Below are 17,163 nucleotides of genomic sequence, written 5' to 3' on the forward strand. Positions count from 1 at the left end.
AAAAGACTGATTGTCAAGAAGTTAGTTCCCTACACCAGTGAAATCATAGTTCCCACCAAAAGAATGAGTGTCTACAACAATCCAGTTCTTTGTGATTGACTTGGGCCTTGACCTTGGAGTCTTTGGCCCTTAACTAAAATCCTGGTTCTGACATTTACTGTTTGTGTGACCAGGAGCAAGTCACTCACATTTCTCTGGGCCTCAGTTTATCCATGTGGAAAATTGGACTAGAGGTCCAAGGTCTTTTCCATCTCTAGAGCTATGATCAATATATATGGGTAGGAGTCCAGCCTACCCCACCAAAATTAGTCACAGGACAGTCTGAAGGCTTCATCGTATCAAAAGTAAAAGATATAGGAATTTTGGTTGTTCAGTCATCTTTCAGTCATGTCTAACTCTTTGTGACCCCATTTGGAGTTTTCTTAGCAAAGACACTGGAATAGTCTGTCATTTCCTTCTCCAGCTCATTTAACAAATGAGGAAACTGAGGTAAACAGGATAAAGTGATTTACCAAAGGTTACACAGCTAGTAAGCGTTTGAGGCCAGATTTGAACTCAGGAAGATGAGTCTTCCTGACTTCAGGCTGGGTACTCTATCCACTGTCCCCATATGAATAGTCCTTAATCAATTAAAAAAGATCATAGGGTCTTTGGACCATTGTATAAAAGGAGATGAGGACTCATAGGAAATAACTTTTGTTGGGTTGAAAAAATCACTCCCAACTCTTAGACAGTAAGTTATTTCAAAGCTGGGTAGTCCCCAAAGGAATTATTTGATTCAATTCAAAGAACATTTCTTAAATGCCTACTAAGTGCCAGGCACTGTGCTAAGTAAGCACTAGGGATATAAAAAGAGACAAAAGACAGCCCCTCCCCTCAAGCTTTTTACTGAAGCAGACAACATAAAAATATATACAAAGCAAGCTATACACATGATAAATGGGAAATAATTAACAGAGGGAAAACTCTGGAATCAAGAAGAGTCAAGAAAAGCTTCCTGTAGAATGTAAGATTTTAGTGGAGACTTAAAGGAAGTCAGGAAGGTTAGAGCAGAGAAAGGAAAAGTTTTTCATACATAAGGGAGAGTCAGAGCAAATGGTGGAAACTGAGATGGAGGATTGTTCATAGAACAGCCTGAAAGGCATCATCACTGTATGGAAGAGTAGATGTTGGGGAGGTGAATGCCAAATAGACCATTTTTTCTCCTGGAGGCAAATAGGAAGCTGCTGGAGTTTAGTGAGAGGGGATAGGGGTGACATGCATGATCTGGCATATAGTAGGCACTGGATGATGTTTGTTGATTAATTGATTGACTGGGCCTTAATTTCCTCACCTATAAAATGAGTGGGTAAGGTCCTTGAAAGCAGGCCTGTTTTCTTTGTGTCTGTCTCTTAAGTTGTGCCTTGTTAAGGTAAATTGAATTGAGGGAGTTAGAATGGATGTTGAGATTCTGTCTCTCTTCCATCTCCAAGCCCTAGACTGGCAAAGAGGAGTCTGTGCTGAGGACAGAAGTGGGGTTGGGGCAAAGGTCAAGTTAAGGAGCTCGGGATACCCTGGTGATGGGGGAAGAGGGCAATATCTGACTCAAGAAACTTACAGTTCTATTGGGCCTTGTCAGCAATACTGCAGCTGCCTGACCCCTAAGATCCTGTACTTACATACATAGTTGTTTGCCCGTTGTCTCTCCCTCAAGAGCTCCTTGAGGGCAGGGGACGTTTATTGCCTTTCTTATCTCAAACTTTTAATGGAGTGTCTGGCAAACCCAGAGCACTTGAAGAATTCTCGTTGATGGACTCCTTGGATTTGCTAGCGATCAGAAACTGTCTGTCTTCCATCTGCAGTTCCCTCGCTTCGCACAGTGGAAAGTGCTGAATAACATTCCTTCATTCCCTCAATCCTTTATACTAGGTGGGGAGAATAGGGACGCACACAGAGGCGGGTAAATACAAAGTATTTACAAAGTGTACACAAAGTAAACAGAAGAGACTGGCGAAGGAAGAGAGCACTAGCCCCCGCCTCGCACGGGGGCGGGGCCAGCCCTGGGACCGCGGGGGAGGTGGGGAGAAAAGCGGCCAATGGGGACGGAGAGGGGCGGGGCCAGTCGGGGAGCTGGCGGGCGGGCAGGGGGCCGGGGGAGGGGAAGGCCTCCGCGAGTGACGGTTGCTCTGGCGGCGGGGGCGGCGTTGGCTTTTTCCCCCCCCCGGAGCTCCCGGAGCGCCCCAATGGAAGCGGAGCCGGGTCCGGGCCGGCGCTGCTGCTGCAAACCGGGGGGGCGACTGGACATGAGCCACGGCTTTGTGCACCACATCCGGCGGAACCAGATCGCCCGGTGCGGCCCGGCCAGGGCCCGGACCCTGCCTCGGGCTCTCCCCGCGCCCCCACCCGCCCTTCGCTGCCCCCGGTTCCCAGCCCCAGATCCTCCCTCCCCCCCAGCCCCTGTACCCAGGGCCCCTGCCTTCTGAACTAGTCTGAGCCTTTTGGCCCGTTCCCCGCCCCCTCCACCGGGGTCCCCGCCCTCTGTCCTCCTGACCCAGTTCCTCCTGCCCCCTACCCACCTTCCAGCTACCTCCGGGTCCCTAACCCTGTTCCCCCCACTTAAGCCCCCTGGTCCCTCCCCCACCCCCTCCCTCTGCCCCAAACCTTTAAAAGCCTAGGTCCCTGCCTTCTGTCCTACTCTAGACCCCTCTCCCCCGGTCCCTTCCAGGTTTCCAGCCCCTGGGTTCCTGTCCCTTGTCCCTCGCCTTCTCCCCTGGAACCCCGCACCCCTTCCTAGTCTCTGCCCTCAGGCCCCTTCCCCATCCCCTACTCCTAGATCCAGCCCTCTAGTCTCTGCCTCTCCTTCTCCTAACCCCTAACCCCCCACCCCCTCCCCAGAGGCCTCCTTCATTGGGGTCGCTCTGATCCCTGACCTCTCCCCATAATCCCTCTCCGTCCCACCCGCAGAGATAATTACGACAAGAAGATGAAGCAGGCAGCCAAGGAGAAGGTTCGGAGGCGACTCACCCCGGGCCCTACGAGGCCCCGAAAGCCAGACCAGCAGGTGTACTTACCCAGACGGCGAGGCGAGGCAAGGCTGAGCCGGCCTGGGTCCTCCACTGGGAGCCGGGGTGAGAGAGTTAGCGAGAGGGGTCTACGCCCCAGGAGCCTCTAACTAGCTGTGTGTGGCTGGGCAGGTCCTGGCATCTTTGGGGGCCTCGAAGCCGATAGAACATTGGGCTACAGTCAGGAAGACCTGGGCTCCAGGGCTTGCTGGTGTCACTTAATAACTGGGTGACCCTACAAAAAAGAGGGAGGGGGAATTGCTGTAGGTAGTGGGAGCCCTGAGCACCACATGTGGAAGACGCCATGACGTTCAGCCCCCTCCTTTTCCAGATGGTGCAAAAGGTTCAGTTATTCACAGGGTTTCACAACTGGGGAGTGAGAAGCTGGGAAATTGGACCTGGCATCAGGAAGACCTGGCTTCCAATTCTGTCTGTCATTTACTAGTTCCATGACCTTGATTGAATAGGTTACTGAATGTCTTCGGGTCTCAGTTTCTTCATCTGTAAAATGATGGGATGAGACCATCGGATTTCTGAGGCAGGAAGACTGGAATTTGAATCCTGCCTTCCACACTTACCAGGTGTGTGACCCTGAGCAAGTCACTTAGCCTTAGTTTGCTCATCTGTAAAATGGGATAAAAACAGCTCTTACCTCCCAGAGTTGTTGTGAGGATAAAATGAGATAATGGTGCACTTCAAAAGGGCTATTAATGTTTATTATTATTACCATAATTTAATAGGATCCTAGATCTAGAAATGGAAAAGACCTCAGATCTACTAGAAAGCCTGCTTATTTTACATATAAATAAGAAAGCAGGCCAAAGAAGGGTGACTTGTCCAAGGCCACACAACTCATGAGCATGATTTGAACCCAAGACCTCTGACCTCAAAACCGGTGCATTCTTCCCTACCAGGCAGCTTCCTTATTGACCGGTGAAGAAACTATTTTCTCAACCATAAGCCAGGACCTGGTTTTAAATCAAAGCCTGGCATTTGCTCTAACAATTATTGACTATATCAATACCTCTGGGCCTTAGTTTCTTCATCTGTCAAAAGAGGATATCATAAGTATGGAACAGGGCTTTTGCAAGGTGAGAGAATATGTATGGATTGCATTGCAAACCTTACAGTGCTACATAAATTCTGCCACTGTTGTTACACAGGAGGATACTGAGGCCCAGAGAGGAAAAGGGAGGGTCTGGTGCAACGCCACTCATTGGATTAATGACAGTCACCCATATTCCCCCATCCCTGTACTTGTCCCTCCCAGGCTTCTTGGGGACAGCAGTCACCAGCTGGTCCAATCAAGTGGTGACCTGCCCTACCTTGGGGCTGTCATGGGGGGCAAGGGGAGATGCTGCTTCTAGGGCTATTCCGCAGTTGTTTCTTTGGCCATTCTCATTCCTGGCCCACTTGTACTGGTCTTTCTTCCTCTCCCCCTCACCATTGGTTTCTCTTGGACCAGATACAAATTTCCCTGCGTGCAGCCTAGACTACGGGGAGTCCAGCGAGAGCAGTAGCAACAGCGGCAGCTCAGACCCAGAGTCCCCCAGTCTCCAGCTCTTCTGCCTAGATTATGAAGCCGACAGTGGAGAAGTCACATCTGTCATCGTCTATCAGGTACAGCACAGGAAGGGCATCAGCTGGAAGGGGATGAGGGTATCCTTCCCACAGAGGGGACGATACATGTGTTTCCTGGCCTGGAAAAAGAAGAGGGATGGATGTCTGCTGTCACCCACAGGGGACAGCTCAATGTGGGATAGAGGAGTTGCTGGGAACATGTCTAGGATCCCCCGGAAGGGACAGAAACCTCAGAAGAGCCATGAACCAAATAGATATGTGAGGGTTTTGTCCTAGGGACAGGATCAGTTCCCTTAGGTCCCTGCCCCATAATGCCCTGCTCCCTTCCCAAGTCCAGAGAGTTGACCTACCTCTCCTGCTCAGGATGATGACCCAGGAAGGGTGAGTGAGAAAGTCTCAGCTCACACACCCCTGGACCCACCCATGAGAGAGGCCCTCAAGATTCGAATCCAGGAAGAGATGGCAAAGCGGCAGAGCCGGCCCTGAGTGCCCACTTTCCTGGGACTTGACAGATTGTCTTAGCTGTATGATCAGAGCTAGAGGTTTACCTTTCCCCCTTTACCCTGGGGACTCCAAGCCCAGGCTGGCTTCCCCACTCAGCTGCTCAGACCTTCGGAGAAGTATCCACTGCCAAGCTGGCCCCTGGCATCTCCTTTGCTATGACTCCTCTGCCATCTCACCACAGACCACAGCTGCCTGGGAGATGAAGAGAAGCACTTCTCTGGCCTTGTGTCCTGCTAGCTGAAATTCCCAAGATGTGCCACCCCCAATCAGTGAAAGCCCTGAAGAGCCCCACCTCTCCCAGGGGTTGTTCCCCTAAGCCCTGTGCCAATCAATGTGCTCCGTTTTTGAGGGAGGTTCATGTCCTCCAAATTTGTGCTTGTTGTGTGTGTGGAAAGTTCCTCCTCATGGCCCTGCTTCCCCTTACCAAACTCCTAGGGTGTTTCCTCAGCCCTGGCTCCCTCCATTTGCCCCCTTTCATTTTCATGTTACTGTCTCAGGTAGGACCCCAAAGCATCCCCCCCCACATTCCCAGCCTTGCAGCAGCTCTAAGCCTACACAGCTGTTTGTTTTCTCATTTTAACCACTCTTAGCAATGTTTACAAGAGATCTAAGGAGAGGACTTTGTACAAACCCTGCCCCAAGAATGTCGGGGAATCAATGAGAGCCCCAAGTATTCCAATTGCCCCCCCAGCAAGAAGTCCTGCCATGCCTGGCCCATCAAAACTGGAATCTCAGTGGAGCCGGGATGCTTCTGAAGACGATGAGGCTGAAAGAAAACATCAGAAAATGAGATTATAAACAGAGACTCTTCCAGCTAACTCAACACTCTCCAAATTAACAGAAGGAGGGCCGAACAAGCAATAATTATCCAATTGGAGAACTACTGCTCCTTCATCTTAACTTTTCTTTAAAAAAAAAAACCCTTGCTCAGATCAAATGCAGACATCCCTTTGTCCTTCCCCTCCCCAACTCTGCCATCTTGCATCTCCCACCTTTGAGTGTATAAAGTATGTTTGAGATTCTTAGAATAAAAGTACCCAAGGAAAAGCTCTCAGCGACTGAGCATTCTTCCCAGTAGCTGGGCTAGGCTATGAGCTGAGAAATGTATCCTGCTATTTCTACATTGTATCCTGTTCCCCAACAGACTCAGAGCCTCCTCCCTACCAGGAGCATTGCCTGCTTCCCAGACTTCAGCCTGGCTCCAATGAATAATGTGGATTTGAAGTGAACCTCAGAGTCCTGAGACTATGAAACCAAAAAGCCAGGGTCCTAAGGATGCTGCTCCTTCCTATCAGAACCTTCATGGTCCATTAGGACTGACTCCCAGCAGCTTTCTTAGAAGTGTTACAGGTCCCTAAAACCATGTTTGGTTCAGACCTCCTACCTCTGAGAAATGAAGCAAACATTGAGATCATACATAACCTTTACATTGGAAACAAAGTCCCACTTGTAAACTCAGATGAACAAATGAGAGCTAAGTGGGATGAGATGACTCAGTAGAGTACTGGACCTGGAGTCAGGAAGACCTGAGTTCAAATCTGGCCTCAAACACTTATTAGCTGTGTGACCCTGGACAAGTCATTTATTCTCTGCTTTAATCCACTACCACTCCAGTATCCTTGTCAAGAAAAACCCCATGGACAGTATGGTCCATGACTGAACAAAAAAGGTAGGATGAATGAAGTAAGGCAGCAAGGTGGTGAAGTGGACAGAGTGAAAGGCCTGGACCTGAGTTCAAATGTGGCCTCAGACACTAGCTGGATGACCCTGGGCAAGTCACTTGACTCTGTTTGCCTCAGTCTCCTCATCCATAAAATGAACTGGAGAAGGAAATGGTAAACCACTCCAGTATCTTTGCCTGGAAAACCCCAGCATCATGGAGAATCAGACCCAACTAAACAACTGAACGAATGTGGGGTATAAAAGATAGTAGGGCTCAAAAACCAGAATGATGACTTGCCCTCCCAAACAGAGATAACACATATACGCTAGGTCACCCCTAGCCCCAGAATGCCTCTTCAAGAACCTTCAGGTTTGGCTCCAGGGAGAAGGAAAGTCAGGGTGCTGATAAGAGAAAATCACCATTCCCCATGTTCCCTCAAAAGGGCTGGAAGTGTCTTAATACTAACATTAGAAGCCCCTGGAGAGGCCTAGTGGATTGATTAGGCAGGCTAAGGGCAAACCCTTCAGCTCTCCCCTGGGTTCTCAGAGAAATAGTAATAGGTTTTATTTGGGTTAGAAGACATCACCCCCAGGGCTTTCTTAGCATGGGGCCCCTAAGGACACGTTGCCTGTCAGAGCTGTATTACCCGGGACACCAGGAAGAATAAAGCCCTGAAAAGGCACATTGGTTTAATTTGTTTCAATATGACATAGGCCAGTGGTTCTTCACCTTTTTGGTGTCCTAGACCCCCTTCGGCTGTCTGGGAAAGCCTATGGACTCTGAATGTTTTTAAATGTATAAAATAACCTAAGATTACCAAGCAAGCCCATTTCTTTGGAATACAGCTATCCAAACAAACATTCGTGGGCCCTGGCTTCCCTGGTGTCCCCGTTTCTGACCATAGCAACTCTATTTGCCTTCTCTCTGTCTTGGTCTGTGAAAGGGATACTCGCTTAAGCAAAGTCGACAAACATTCTTCTCCCAGGCAAGCTGTCTAATGGTGAAAGTTGGTATTTGAAGTATGAGTGTAGAACAATGGGACAGACCTCCATACATTGAAATGGATGTCAGTCCTTCAAATTGCCTTTGGAAGCTACGTTCTACGTTGTCCTGGGTCTCCCTGTCTGAAGTCTCCCCTTAAAGCTTAGAGTTTTTTCATTAGAAGTGGTGCCTAAACGGAGCCTAGAAGGAAACCAGGACCTCGGACAGGTAGAAATATGGGGAATGGGGAGTTGGATGTATAAGAGGAGAGTGAATAAGCCAGGGCTCTGTAGTTATGTGAAAGGGAATGATGGGAAGTGAGGTTGGCAAGGTAGACTGGGGCCAGAACGTGGAGGGCTTTAGATGCCAAGCTGAATAGAAAATAGGCCATTCCTGAACAGGGGAGATGTAAGCACCAGGAAAATTATTTTGGCAAGTGCATGAAGGTGAATTGGAGAGGAAAAACTGGAAGCCAGGAGTCCTATGCGGTGGCTGTTAAAGTAGTCTGGATTAGAGGTGGTGAAGGCCTGGGGTAAGGTGGTGGCCACGGGAGTGGAGAAAGGGGAAGAGATGTATTGTGGAGGTGAAATTGGCAAAATGTGGCAACTGATTAAATATTGGGAATGGTGAGAGAGGGGAAAGAATCAAGAATGATCCAAAGTTGCAAAGGTGGGTGACAAGGAGGGCAGTACCTTCTATGGCAATGGGAAAGTTGGTGGGGGGAAGGGGGGGTTTGAGAGAAAATTAGTTCCATTTTGAACACATTGAGTTTGAGGGGATTGTGGGAGATTTGGGACTGGAGCTGAGGTGAGAAATTAGGGCTGTCTGAACAGGTCTGGTATTCCTCTACAGAAATGATAATTGAATCCATGAAAGGCAATGACATCAGGGAGAGAGAGAAAAAGTGGTGCAGGGCTGGGGAGCAAGAAGACTTGGGTTCACATTCCAACTCACTATCTACATAACCCTGAACAAGTCACTTAAATTCTGTGGAAAATGAAGGGTTTGCAATTGATGGCTTCTAAGTTCCCTTCCAGACTGGAATCTACAGTTTTATGAAAGGAGACAGAGAACTTGCCAAACATAGAGGTTAAGAGCACAAATTTATATGTAGCTTTAATGCTGGCAAAGTACTTCACATGTATTTTCCATTTTAACCTTCATAACCCTGTAAGATTGTTGTTATTATCATCCCATTTTACAGATGAAGAAACTGAGACTGGGAGAGGTTAAATGACTTGCCCAGAGTCACTCAGCTAGTAAGTATATGAGGTAATATTTGAACTCAGGTCTTCCTGGCTCCAGTCTGGCAACCTAGCCTCTTCAGGGATCAAGATGATAAAAGGCCATCCTCTGTACACAAGCCTTCAGTGGTTCCAATATTGATTCCAGGATGAAAAATAAGCTCAGTCTGGAGCTGAAGGGTGATTTTTTTTCCACATTACACTCCATGTACTCTGCTGTGGCCAAACTATTCCTCAAGCCTAGCATGGCTTCTGCAGTCGGGGTGCATTCTCCCAGGCCTTCATCCACATGTGCAGTGCAAGTCAGTCTACCTTTAAGAATCCTGATCAAGAAAGCATACTATTTTCTCCTTTTTTTCTTTCTCTTGGTTTCTCCTTTTTGTTCTGGTTTTTCTTTCACAACATGGCTAATGTGGAAATATCTTCAATTTTTTATTGTACATGTATAGCTTATATCAGATTGCTTTCTTGGGGAAAGGAAAAAATTTTGGAACTCAAAATCTTATAAAAGTGAGTGTTGAAAACTAACTATCTTTGTGAGCTTAAAAAAAAAATCTGATCTAGGTTCAGTTTGGGCCCCAAAGCCTCCAGGGCCACCTCCGGCTCCTACCAGTAGAGAGTGAACTCTTTCCCCTTCAAATTACCCTTTCTTATGCCCCCATTGGTGGACTTTCTCTGGGAAAGTAAGTTCCTGGAAGGCTGGAACTATATTCTTTCAGTTACTGTAGCCTCAGTGTCTTGCAAATAGTAGGTACTTAATGCCTACTGAATTAAATAATTATTCCAATGATGTTTGCTAAAATTGCTTAAAACATTTTTGAAAGTCTTTAAAAAAATGTTTACAATTTAATCGATGCCTTGAGACTTGACAAAAAGCACATTCCCTCTTTTCTAGAAACCTACCTGGAATTTGGAAGGAAAAAAACCCCAGAACCAGTTACACAAAACCAACAGAGGCTTTAGCAACAATCCACATCCAAATGTGACTCCTGGACTTAGGAACTGGAAGGAACCTTAGAGGTCATCTAGTCCAGTCCACCCTACCCTCATTTTGCAGATGAGGAAACTGATCCCCAGGGACTTTAAATGACCTGTCCCAGATCACACAGGATGTGAACAGCTGAGCTGAGATTCAAACCCAGGGCCCTTCCTCAACTCCACTGATAGTGTCATCTCCCCTTGACCTTGTTGCTTCCCCCAGAAAAGAGAGAACTGTTTTTGCTCCTCTCTCCAAGGCCAAGCCTTGTCATTAGAATTACACAGACCCTCAGTCTCCCTTTATTGCTTAGGTTTGCTCCATTGTTGCAGGGTATGTTGCTTCCCTGATTCCTGAGGATTCACCACACTCAGGTTTACACCATTAATGTGCATCAGGCTTGTTGCCTCACTGTCCTACCTGGGGAGGAGGGGCAGCTAGGTGGTGCAGTGGATAGAGCACCAGGGCAGGAGTCAGGAGGACCTGAGTTCAAATCTCACCTCAGTCACTTGACACTCACCTAGAAGAGAAGAGAAACTAGAAGAGAATATAGCAGAAACTAGGCATAGATCAACATCTTACACCTTATATCAAGATAAGATCAAAATGGGTGCAGGATTTGAACATAAAGGGTGATACTTAAGCAAATTAGAAGAACCAGGAATAGTTTACCTGTCAGATCTATGGAGAAGCGAAGACTTCATGGCCAAACGAGATAGAAAACATTATGAAATGCAAAATGGATAATTCTGATTACATTAAATTGAAAAGGTTTTGCACAACAAAGCCAATGCAACCAAAATTAGAAGGGAAGCAGAAAACTGGAAAACAATTATTACAGTCAGTGCCTCTGATAAAGGTCTCATTTCTAAAATATAGAGAGAACTGAGTCAAATTCACAAGAATAAAAGTCATTTCCCAATTGATAAATGGTCAAAAGATATGAACAAGCAGCTTTCAGATGAAGAAATTAAAGCTATAATCATATGAAAAAATGCTCTAAATAACTATTGATTAGAGAAATGCAAATTAAAACTCTGAGGTGCCATATCGCACCTATTATATTGGCTAACATGACAAAATAGGAAAATGACAAATGTTGGAGAAGATGTGGGGAAATTGGAACACTAATGCATTGTTGGTGGAGTTCTGAACTGATCTAACCATTCTGGAGAACAATTTGGAACTGTGCCCAAAGGGATATAAAACTGTGCATACCCTTTGGCCCAACAATACCACTTCTAGGTCTGTATCCCGAAGAGGTCATAAAAATGGGAAAAGAACCCACATGTACAAAAATATTTATAGCAGCTCTTTTTGTGTTAGCAAAGAATTGGAAATTGAAGAGCTGCTCATCAATTGGGGAATGGCTGAACAAGTTGTGGTATATGAAGTAATGGAATGCTATTGTGCTATAAGAAATGATGAGTAGGCAGGCTTCAGAAAAACCTGAAATGATTTATATGAACTGATTCTGAATGAAATGAACAGAACCAGGAGAACATTATACATAGTAACAGTTACATTGTGAGATGATTGACTTTGATAGACTTAACTCTGCTCAGCAATGCAAGGATCTAAGACAACTTCAAAAGACCCATGATAGAAAATGCTGTCCACATCCAGAGAAAAGAACTTGGGAGTTTGAATGCAGATGGAAGCATACTATTTGTTCTCCTTTTCTTTTTGTCGTTTTGTTTCTTCTTTCTTCTGGTTCCTCCCATTAGTTATAATTCTTCTTTACATCATGACTAATTTGAAAAAATGTTTAATTTGAATGTACAATAGAGCCTATATCAGATTGCATGTCATCTTGGGGGAGGGGGGGAGAGGAGAGAAAATTTAAAATTCAAAACTTATGGAAGTGAATGTTGAAAACTAAAAATAAATAAATTTAATTAAATTTAGAGTTTACTATGTGCCACACACCGTGGTAAGCCAGCCAAAGAGATACAAATAGAAATGCAAGACAGTCTTTGTTGTGTAGGAGCTCACATTCCAATTAGCGGAGACACATAAAAGAAAGTTTAGTTGCAGGGTGGATGAAAGGCCTGCAAGTCCTGAGAGTGTAGCAGAAGAACAGATGGCAAAGCCCAGAGATCTTTAGGTTAAGTCAGGAGGGCATCATCAGTCTTTAGAGAGTTCCTTCTAAGAAAGACAAACAAAATTAGGTTGCATGCCCATGTTTATGGGAGGCATGAGAATGAACTCACAGTAAGGACAGTTGAAGAAAATCTTATATCCTTAGAGCAATTCCCCCTCCCCTCCTTACTCCAGATGCCTGTGTCAAACAAAATTATAATCTCCATATGTGTTAGCCATAAATGTAGGCATAAGACATGAATGTCATAAGTGTCCAAGATGAAAGAAATGCCAATATTTAAGATATTGTCTGCTTCAAGATGCCTTGTCCTTGGGTAATCATAAACAGAAGAATGCCCATGGTCAACTTCATCCAGGCATTGTAGTTGCTGACACAGAAAGAAGCATTTTGGGTTCACTTAGAGAGCATGCAGAGCATTATGGTAGGTTAAGCTCAGAATGAGCCAAAAAATGTCTTTCTCCTGATTGACCAATTCAGGTTTTAGGCCTTTCTCAGGTAATGGGGGGCTTAAGTTGGGTTTTTTGGGGTGGGCAAGCTGGTTTACAGCAGATAACAATGCCAGATGCCAGTAGGATTTAGAGGTAAGGCAAGTGGTATGACCATGAGGACCTTAGCAAGGTAGATGGTAAGGCTTGATGGTTATTTCACTGGAACAGAGTTAGTGACCTTTACCTCATCCAAGCCATGTAAGCAGTCAAGCAGCCTGGGTGGGTTCTGGTGGTCCTGACTCCAGAAGTAGGAGGGCAAAGAGGGAAAGCAAGAGAAGGGTACCCCGGAAGTGGTGGAGACAATGTTTACTTGGCTAAATTCTGGATTGCTTGTATTAAACCCAGTCATATCAAGTTGAATTCCTTCCTCCAACCCCTATTTTGGTTAGTCCTTGAAATAATTGAGAAAAAAAAATCTACTCTTTCCTATAAAGTTGCCAAGACCTGGTCTTAAAGTCTTGTGTTTCCTGGGCAATCTTAGGTGACATCATAGGCCCAAGAAATTTGGGTGCTTGGCACAGGGCAAAAGTATCCTGAATCTTGGAGCACATGCAAAAATCATAGCTGTCCTTCAAGAATAGGATGTCTTTTGAAATCAGCGAAAAGTAACATCTCCTTTGGAATCTAGAATCTCCTACCTAGAGGTCAGGGTCTAAATAGTCAGAAAAAATGACACCCCCCCCCACCTCACCTTGAATGAGACCCCCCAGAAAAGGCATTTCTTCCATGGTTGGATTGTGGCTGCTGACAGTTCATTGCCAGCTGAAGCTGGCACCTGTAGGGAAGTGAGCTTCCAAAGCCCAGAGAAATGGGCAGGATAAACTCTCAGAAGTCTCCCAGTACAGTGCAGCCAATGCCTTAAAAGCCATCTCCCTGGGTCTTGAGTTTAAATACATCTGCTGGGCATATTTAGTTATAAAAAGGCAATGAGGGCTGATGACTCTGCTGCCCCATCTATTTCCTTCTTTTGTTATTTTCACCCTATCAGTTTGAACATGATTAACAGTCTCTAATGTGTCACTGCATAATGTGTCACAGTAGCAGAAATTAGATGACAATGTAGCTATTAACTCCTCCCCCCCTCCCCCCCAGGGGTTTGGAGGAGCCTGGAGTGAAATGGATTCTCCATCTCTCCCTGGGCACAAAAGGCAAAGAGTGGACTCTTTTTAGGATTTTAAAGAATCAATTCAGGCAGGTACTCCCCAGTTGTCCCATTTTTAAAACATAAATGACAGCTCCCTCCCTTCCTTTCAGGATTGTTGTGAAGATGACTGAAGTGCTGTACATGGCAACTTGGAGAAGCTAGACGGAAGATACTTTTTATATTATGGCTACATATATTTGTATACACACATATAAAATACAAATCTATCTTTTCTCTCCTAGAACTTTCTTTCCTCTAGCATTTTATAATCACTTAATCTTGTTCCTATTTCTGCCAGGAGGTAGGTTAGCACTAATCAGTGCCTTGGAAGGAAGTTACTTTACAAGAGAAAAGAAAAGAAAAGAAAAGAAAAGAAATGACTCATCCAAGGTCATTCAATGCAACAGAATCAAAACCATTTTGGAAGCCTTGCTGCTTCTAGGTTCATATATAATTCAATAAACATTAAGCATAGTTTACAGAATCCTGTGCTAGACCTTGCATGGGCTACAAGGTTCAGATCTGACACAGATTTCCCTCATGATGCTTAGCAAAACCTCCTGAGCCTTCCTTTATCCTTCCAGTCACCCAGCCTGATTCTCATTCTCGGGAGTCATCCCTGACCTATCCTTCTCCCCCCATTGCCATATCCAATCAACAGCTAGGTCTCGTGGGTCTTATTTCTATAATGTCTCTCTCATCTGTCTCCTTTTTCACACAAATGACCTCTGCCCTCACTCAGGTTCCCACCATATCATTCTTGACCTGGACTATTCCAGTGGACCCCCTGCCCTCCATCCTAGCTCCTCGTCAATCTGTCTGCCACACAGCTGCCAAACAGAACTTCCCTCAAATAGAAATCTGAACTCAGAAATTGTCAGCAGTTCCTCATTGTCTCAAATAACATACAAAAGTCTCAGCCTAGCACGGAAAGTCTCCCATAGCCTGCTTCCCACCCTTCTTTCTCCAAGCACATTTCCTTCCCTTCACACACATTCGTTCTGTTCTAATGAAACTGACATCTGAAAGCAGTTCCTCCTAAGTCACTCTCGGTAGGTCTTTGCACAGGCCAATCTCTGCTTTGAAATTCACTTTTTCACCTCATAGAACAACCCCTAGCTTCCTTTAAAGAACTGCTCAGGTGAAACTTCCTACCTAGCCTTCCAGGATTTCTATCCCTCCCATCCCCTTCTTACTAGCATTCTTTCTCTAGAAAGAATTGGTATTTACTTGTTTCTGTATACATTGTATTCTTTTCCCCACCCTACCTCCATAGATTTGGAAGCATCCTGAAGGTAGGGACTGTTCTGGTTTGTGTCAGTGTCCCCAACACCCAGCACAGAGCCTTACTAGCACTTTGATGTTTGTGGAATCAAACAGGACCCCTTTCGAGACCTTTTTTGATCTTGCTGGGCCAGCTAGTTCAAAACAGGCCTTTGACCCAGGGAGTGTTCTCTCTCCCTCTAGGCAGGCTCCAATCTTCAGATACATACAATGTGGCGATTTAGGTGGCAGCCTCTTTTGTGTTAAGTACCAATCACAGCCATTCACTCTATATAGATGAGCAATCTCCAGTTATTTAATTGAAGAGTTCAGAGAAAAGACCAGGTATCAGTTTTTAACTACTTTATCAGTGTCCTTAAGAAGAAGGAGGGGGTAGGGAGTAGGCCTCTATGAGGTACTGGCTTTGTGACCCTGGACAAGTCCCTTAACTTCTCAATGTTCTAGCAATTCTCCAAGGCTAGATGATGCAGAGAATGGGAAGTCCTTGGAAAGAAGGGGTTTCCTTTCCTATACATGCCTTGGAAATCAAAAATTCGGCTCCTATCTCTCAGCTTTTGTATGTATATCATACCTCCAACTGACTCAGTTTGGAGACAATCCCCTACACCTTCTTACTGCCCTCCCAGCTGCTTCCTATTCTTTCCCAAGTTTTCCTCTAAGCCTTGGGGCCCTTGTCAAATAAATTTCAAATCACTACTCTTCCCCAAGCCCTCTTCTGACCCTTTCATGTCCCATTTTCATTAGAACATTTTAGGTCTTACTGAACAAAGCTGAGTCCTCAAGACAGTTCCTGACCAAATTTAGCCCCTTCTCCATAGAGTCTCCATTGCACCTTGGCACCCAGGGCTCTCTCATGAAGGGCCGCAGCAGACTTAGGTACAAGAAAGAAAAGTAGAATGAAATATATTTTTTTTAACATTCTATATTTTCTTTACCAAGTTTCTTTTTAGAAATAGCTGCCCCCAGGCAACAAAGTGGTGTAGTGGATAGAACACTAGCCCTGAAGTTGGGAGGACCCAAGTTCAAACTTGACGTCAGACATTTACTAGCTGTATGACCCTGGGCAAGTCACTTATAAAATCTGGGAAGAAACTGGTAGAAGAAATAGAGAGACAGTGTTGTACAGTAGAAAGGACCTGGAATCTAGAGTCAGAGGACCTGAGTTTGAATCTCACCACAGGCAAGTCACTGCCTCTCTGGGTTTCAGTTTCCTCATCTGTAAAACAGGCTGGGCTCGATCATCCCTTCAGCTTGAAAGCCAGTAAGCCTGTGAGTAATTTCTTCTAGCCTTTCCAATAAAAGCATCTCCATGGACAAACATCTTCATTCAGTCACTGATGGAACCTTAAGGAATACCTGACTTTTCTGTTCCTTTTCTGAAGACTTTTAAAGCTTTCTGGGATTTTCCACTTCCTCCTCTTGCTTCCCAGTAGAGCCTTTATTAACCTTTCCCTCACCTATAATAATTAAATTCAACAATTAAATAGATTATCAAGCTATCTCTGGTGGCAAAGTGGATAGAGCACTCTTGGAGTCAAGAAGACCTGAGTTCAAATCCAGCCTCAGATAGTTACTAGCTGTGTGACCTTGGGCAAGTCACTTAACCCTGTTTGTGTCAGGTTCCTCATTTGAAAGTGAGTAGGAGAAGATGGCAAACCACTCTAGTATCTCTGCCCAGAAAAACCCCCAAATGGAGTCTCGAAGGACTGAATAACAACATAAAGCTATCCTAGCAGTGAATAAGGCTGCTGACAATCTTTCTGTGTTTGGAGGGCAAGCCCCTGGCAGGCAGGGCCCTGTCCATGGTATTAACTTTCTGGCCATGACACATACCAACCACAACCGCATAGATGTTTAAAAATAAAACACCAATATGCTGAATCACCACCATACTCCTGCAAGCCTTCCAGCAGGTTCAGGTACATGCCCAGCTCAGTGACAAAAATCTAATCAAAGGCTGTGGCTGTAACCGTTTGTTAGAGGTCCTCCCTGGAGTGGATTTATAGTCTTAGAAGATGACATTGGAAAAGAGAGGGATGCCTTAATAGGGGTGAGAGTTATAGGAGCACGTCAGCATTTAGAAAATCCCAATGGACAAAGACATTTATCCAGCTTGGGGGGGGAGGTAATTAGGGGGTGGGGAAGAAAGGAGG

The 17,163-nt window shown here is 45.5% G+C and overlaps 1 protein-coding gene across 6 annotated transcripts; it reads left to right on the forward strand.

Moving 5' to 3' along the window:
* The first annotated feature begins 2,099 nt into the window (after nt 1–2,099).
* On the forward strand, nt 2,100–13,967 carry C1H2orf68 (chromosome 1 C2orf68 homolog). 6 transcript variants are annotated; one of them, XM_072636974.1, is made up of 5 exons: nt 2,126–2,329; nt 2,944–3,107; nt 4,507–4,661; nt 8,975–9,029; nt 13,837–13,967. In XM_072636974.1, the coding sequence occupies exons 1-4, from the start codon at nt 2,223–2,225 to the stop codon at nt 9,005–9,007; spliced, it is 459 nt and encodes a 152-aa protein (XP_072493075.1). In that variant the 5' UTR covers nt 2,126–2,222; the 3' UTR covers nt 9,008–9,029; nt 13,837–13,967. The 6 variants fall into 6 exon arrangements, with proteins under 6 accessions (XP_072493071.1, XP_072493076.1, XP_072493072.1 ...); XM_072636970.1 differs by lacking the exons at nt 8,975–9,029; nt 13,837–13,967 and adding an exon at nt 4,986–6,173 and having other exon boundaries at nt 2,100–2,329; XM_072636975.1 differs by lacking the exon at nt 8,975–9,029 and having other exon boundaries at nt 2,110–2,329.
* The last annotated feature ends 3,196 nt before the right edge of the window (nt 13,968–17,163 follow it).

The sequence above is a fragment of the Notamacropus eugenii genome, chromosome 1 (genome assembly GCF_028372415.1).
Source record: "Notamacropus eugenii isolate mMacEug1 chromosome 1, mMacEug1.pri_v2, whole genome shotgun sequence".
Lineage (NCBI taxonomy): Eukaryota > Metazoa > Chordata > Mammalia > Diprotodontia > Macropodidae > Notamacropus > Notamacropus eugenii.

Coding starts and splice junctions, on each gene's coding strand:
- C1H2orf68 (XM_072636970.1), top strand. CDS start 2,223: ATGGAAGCGGAGCCGGGTCCGGGCCGGCGCTGCTGCTGCAAACCGGGG. Junction 3,108..4,506: donor GTCCTCCACTGGGAGCCGGG/GTGAGAGAGTTA, acceptor CTCTTGGACCAG/ATACAAATTTCCCTGCGTGC. Junction 4,662..4,985: donor CATCTGTCATCGTCTATCAG/GTACAGCACAGG, acceptor TCTCCTGCTCAG/GATGATGACCCAGGAAGGGT.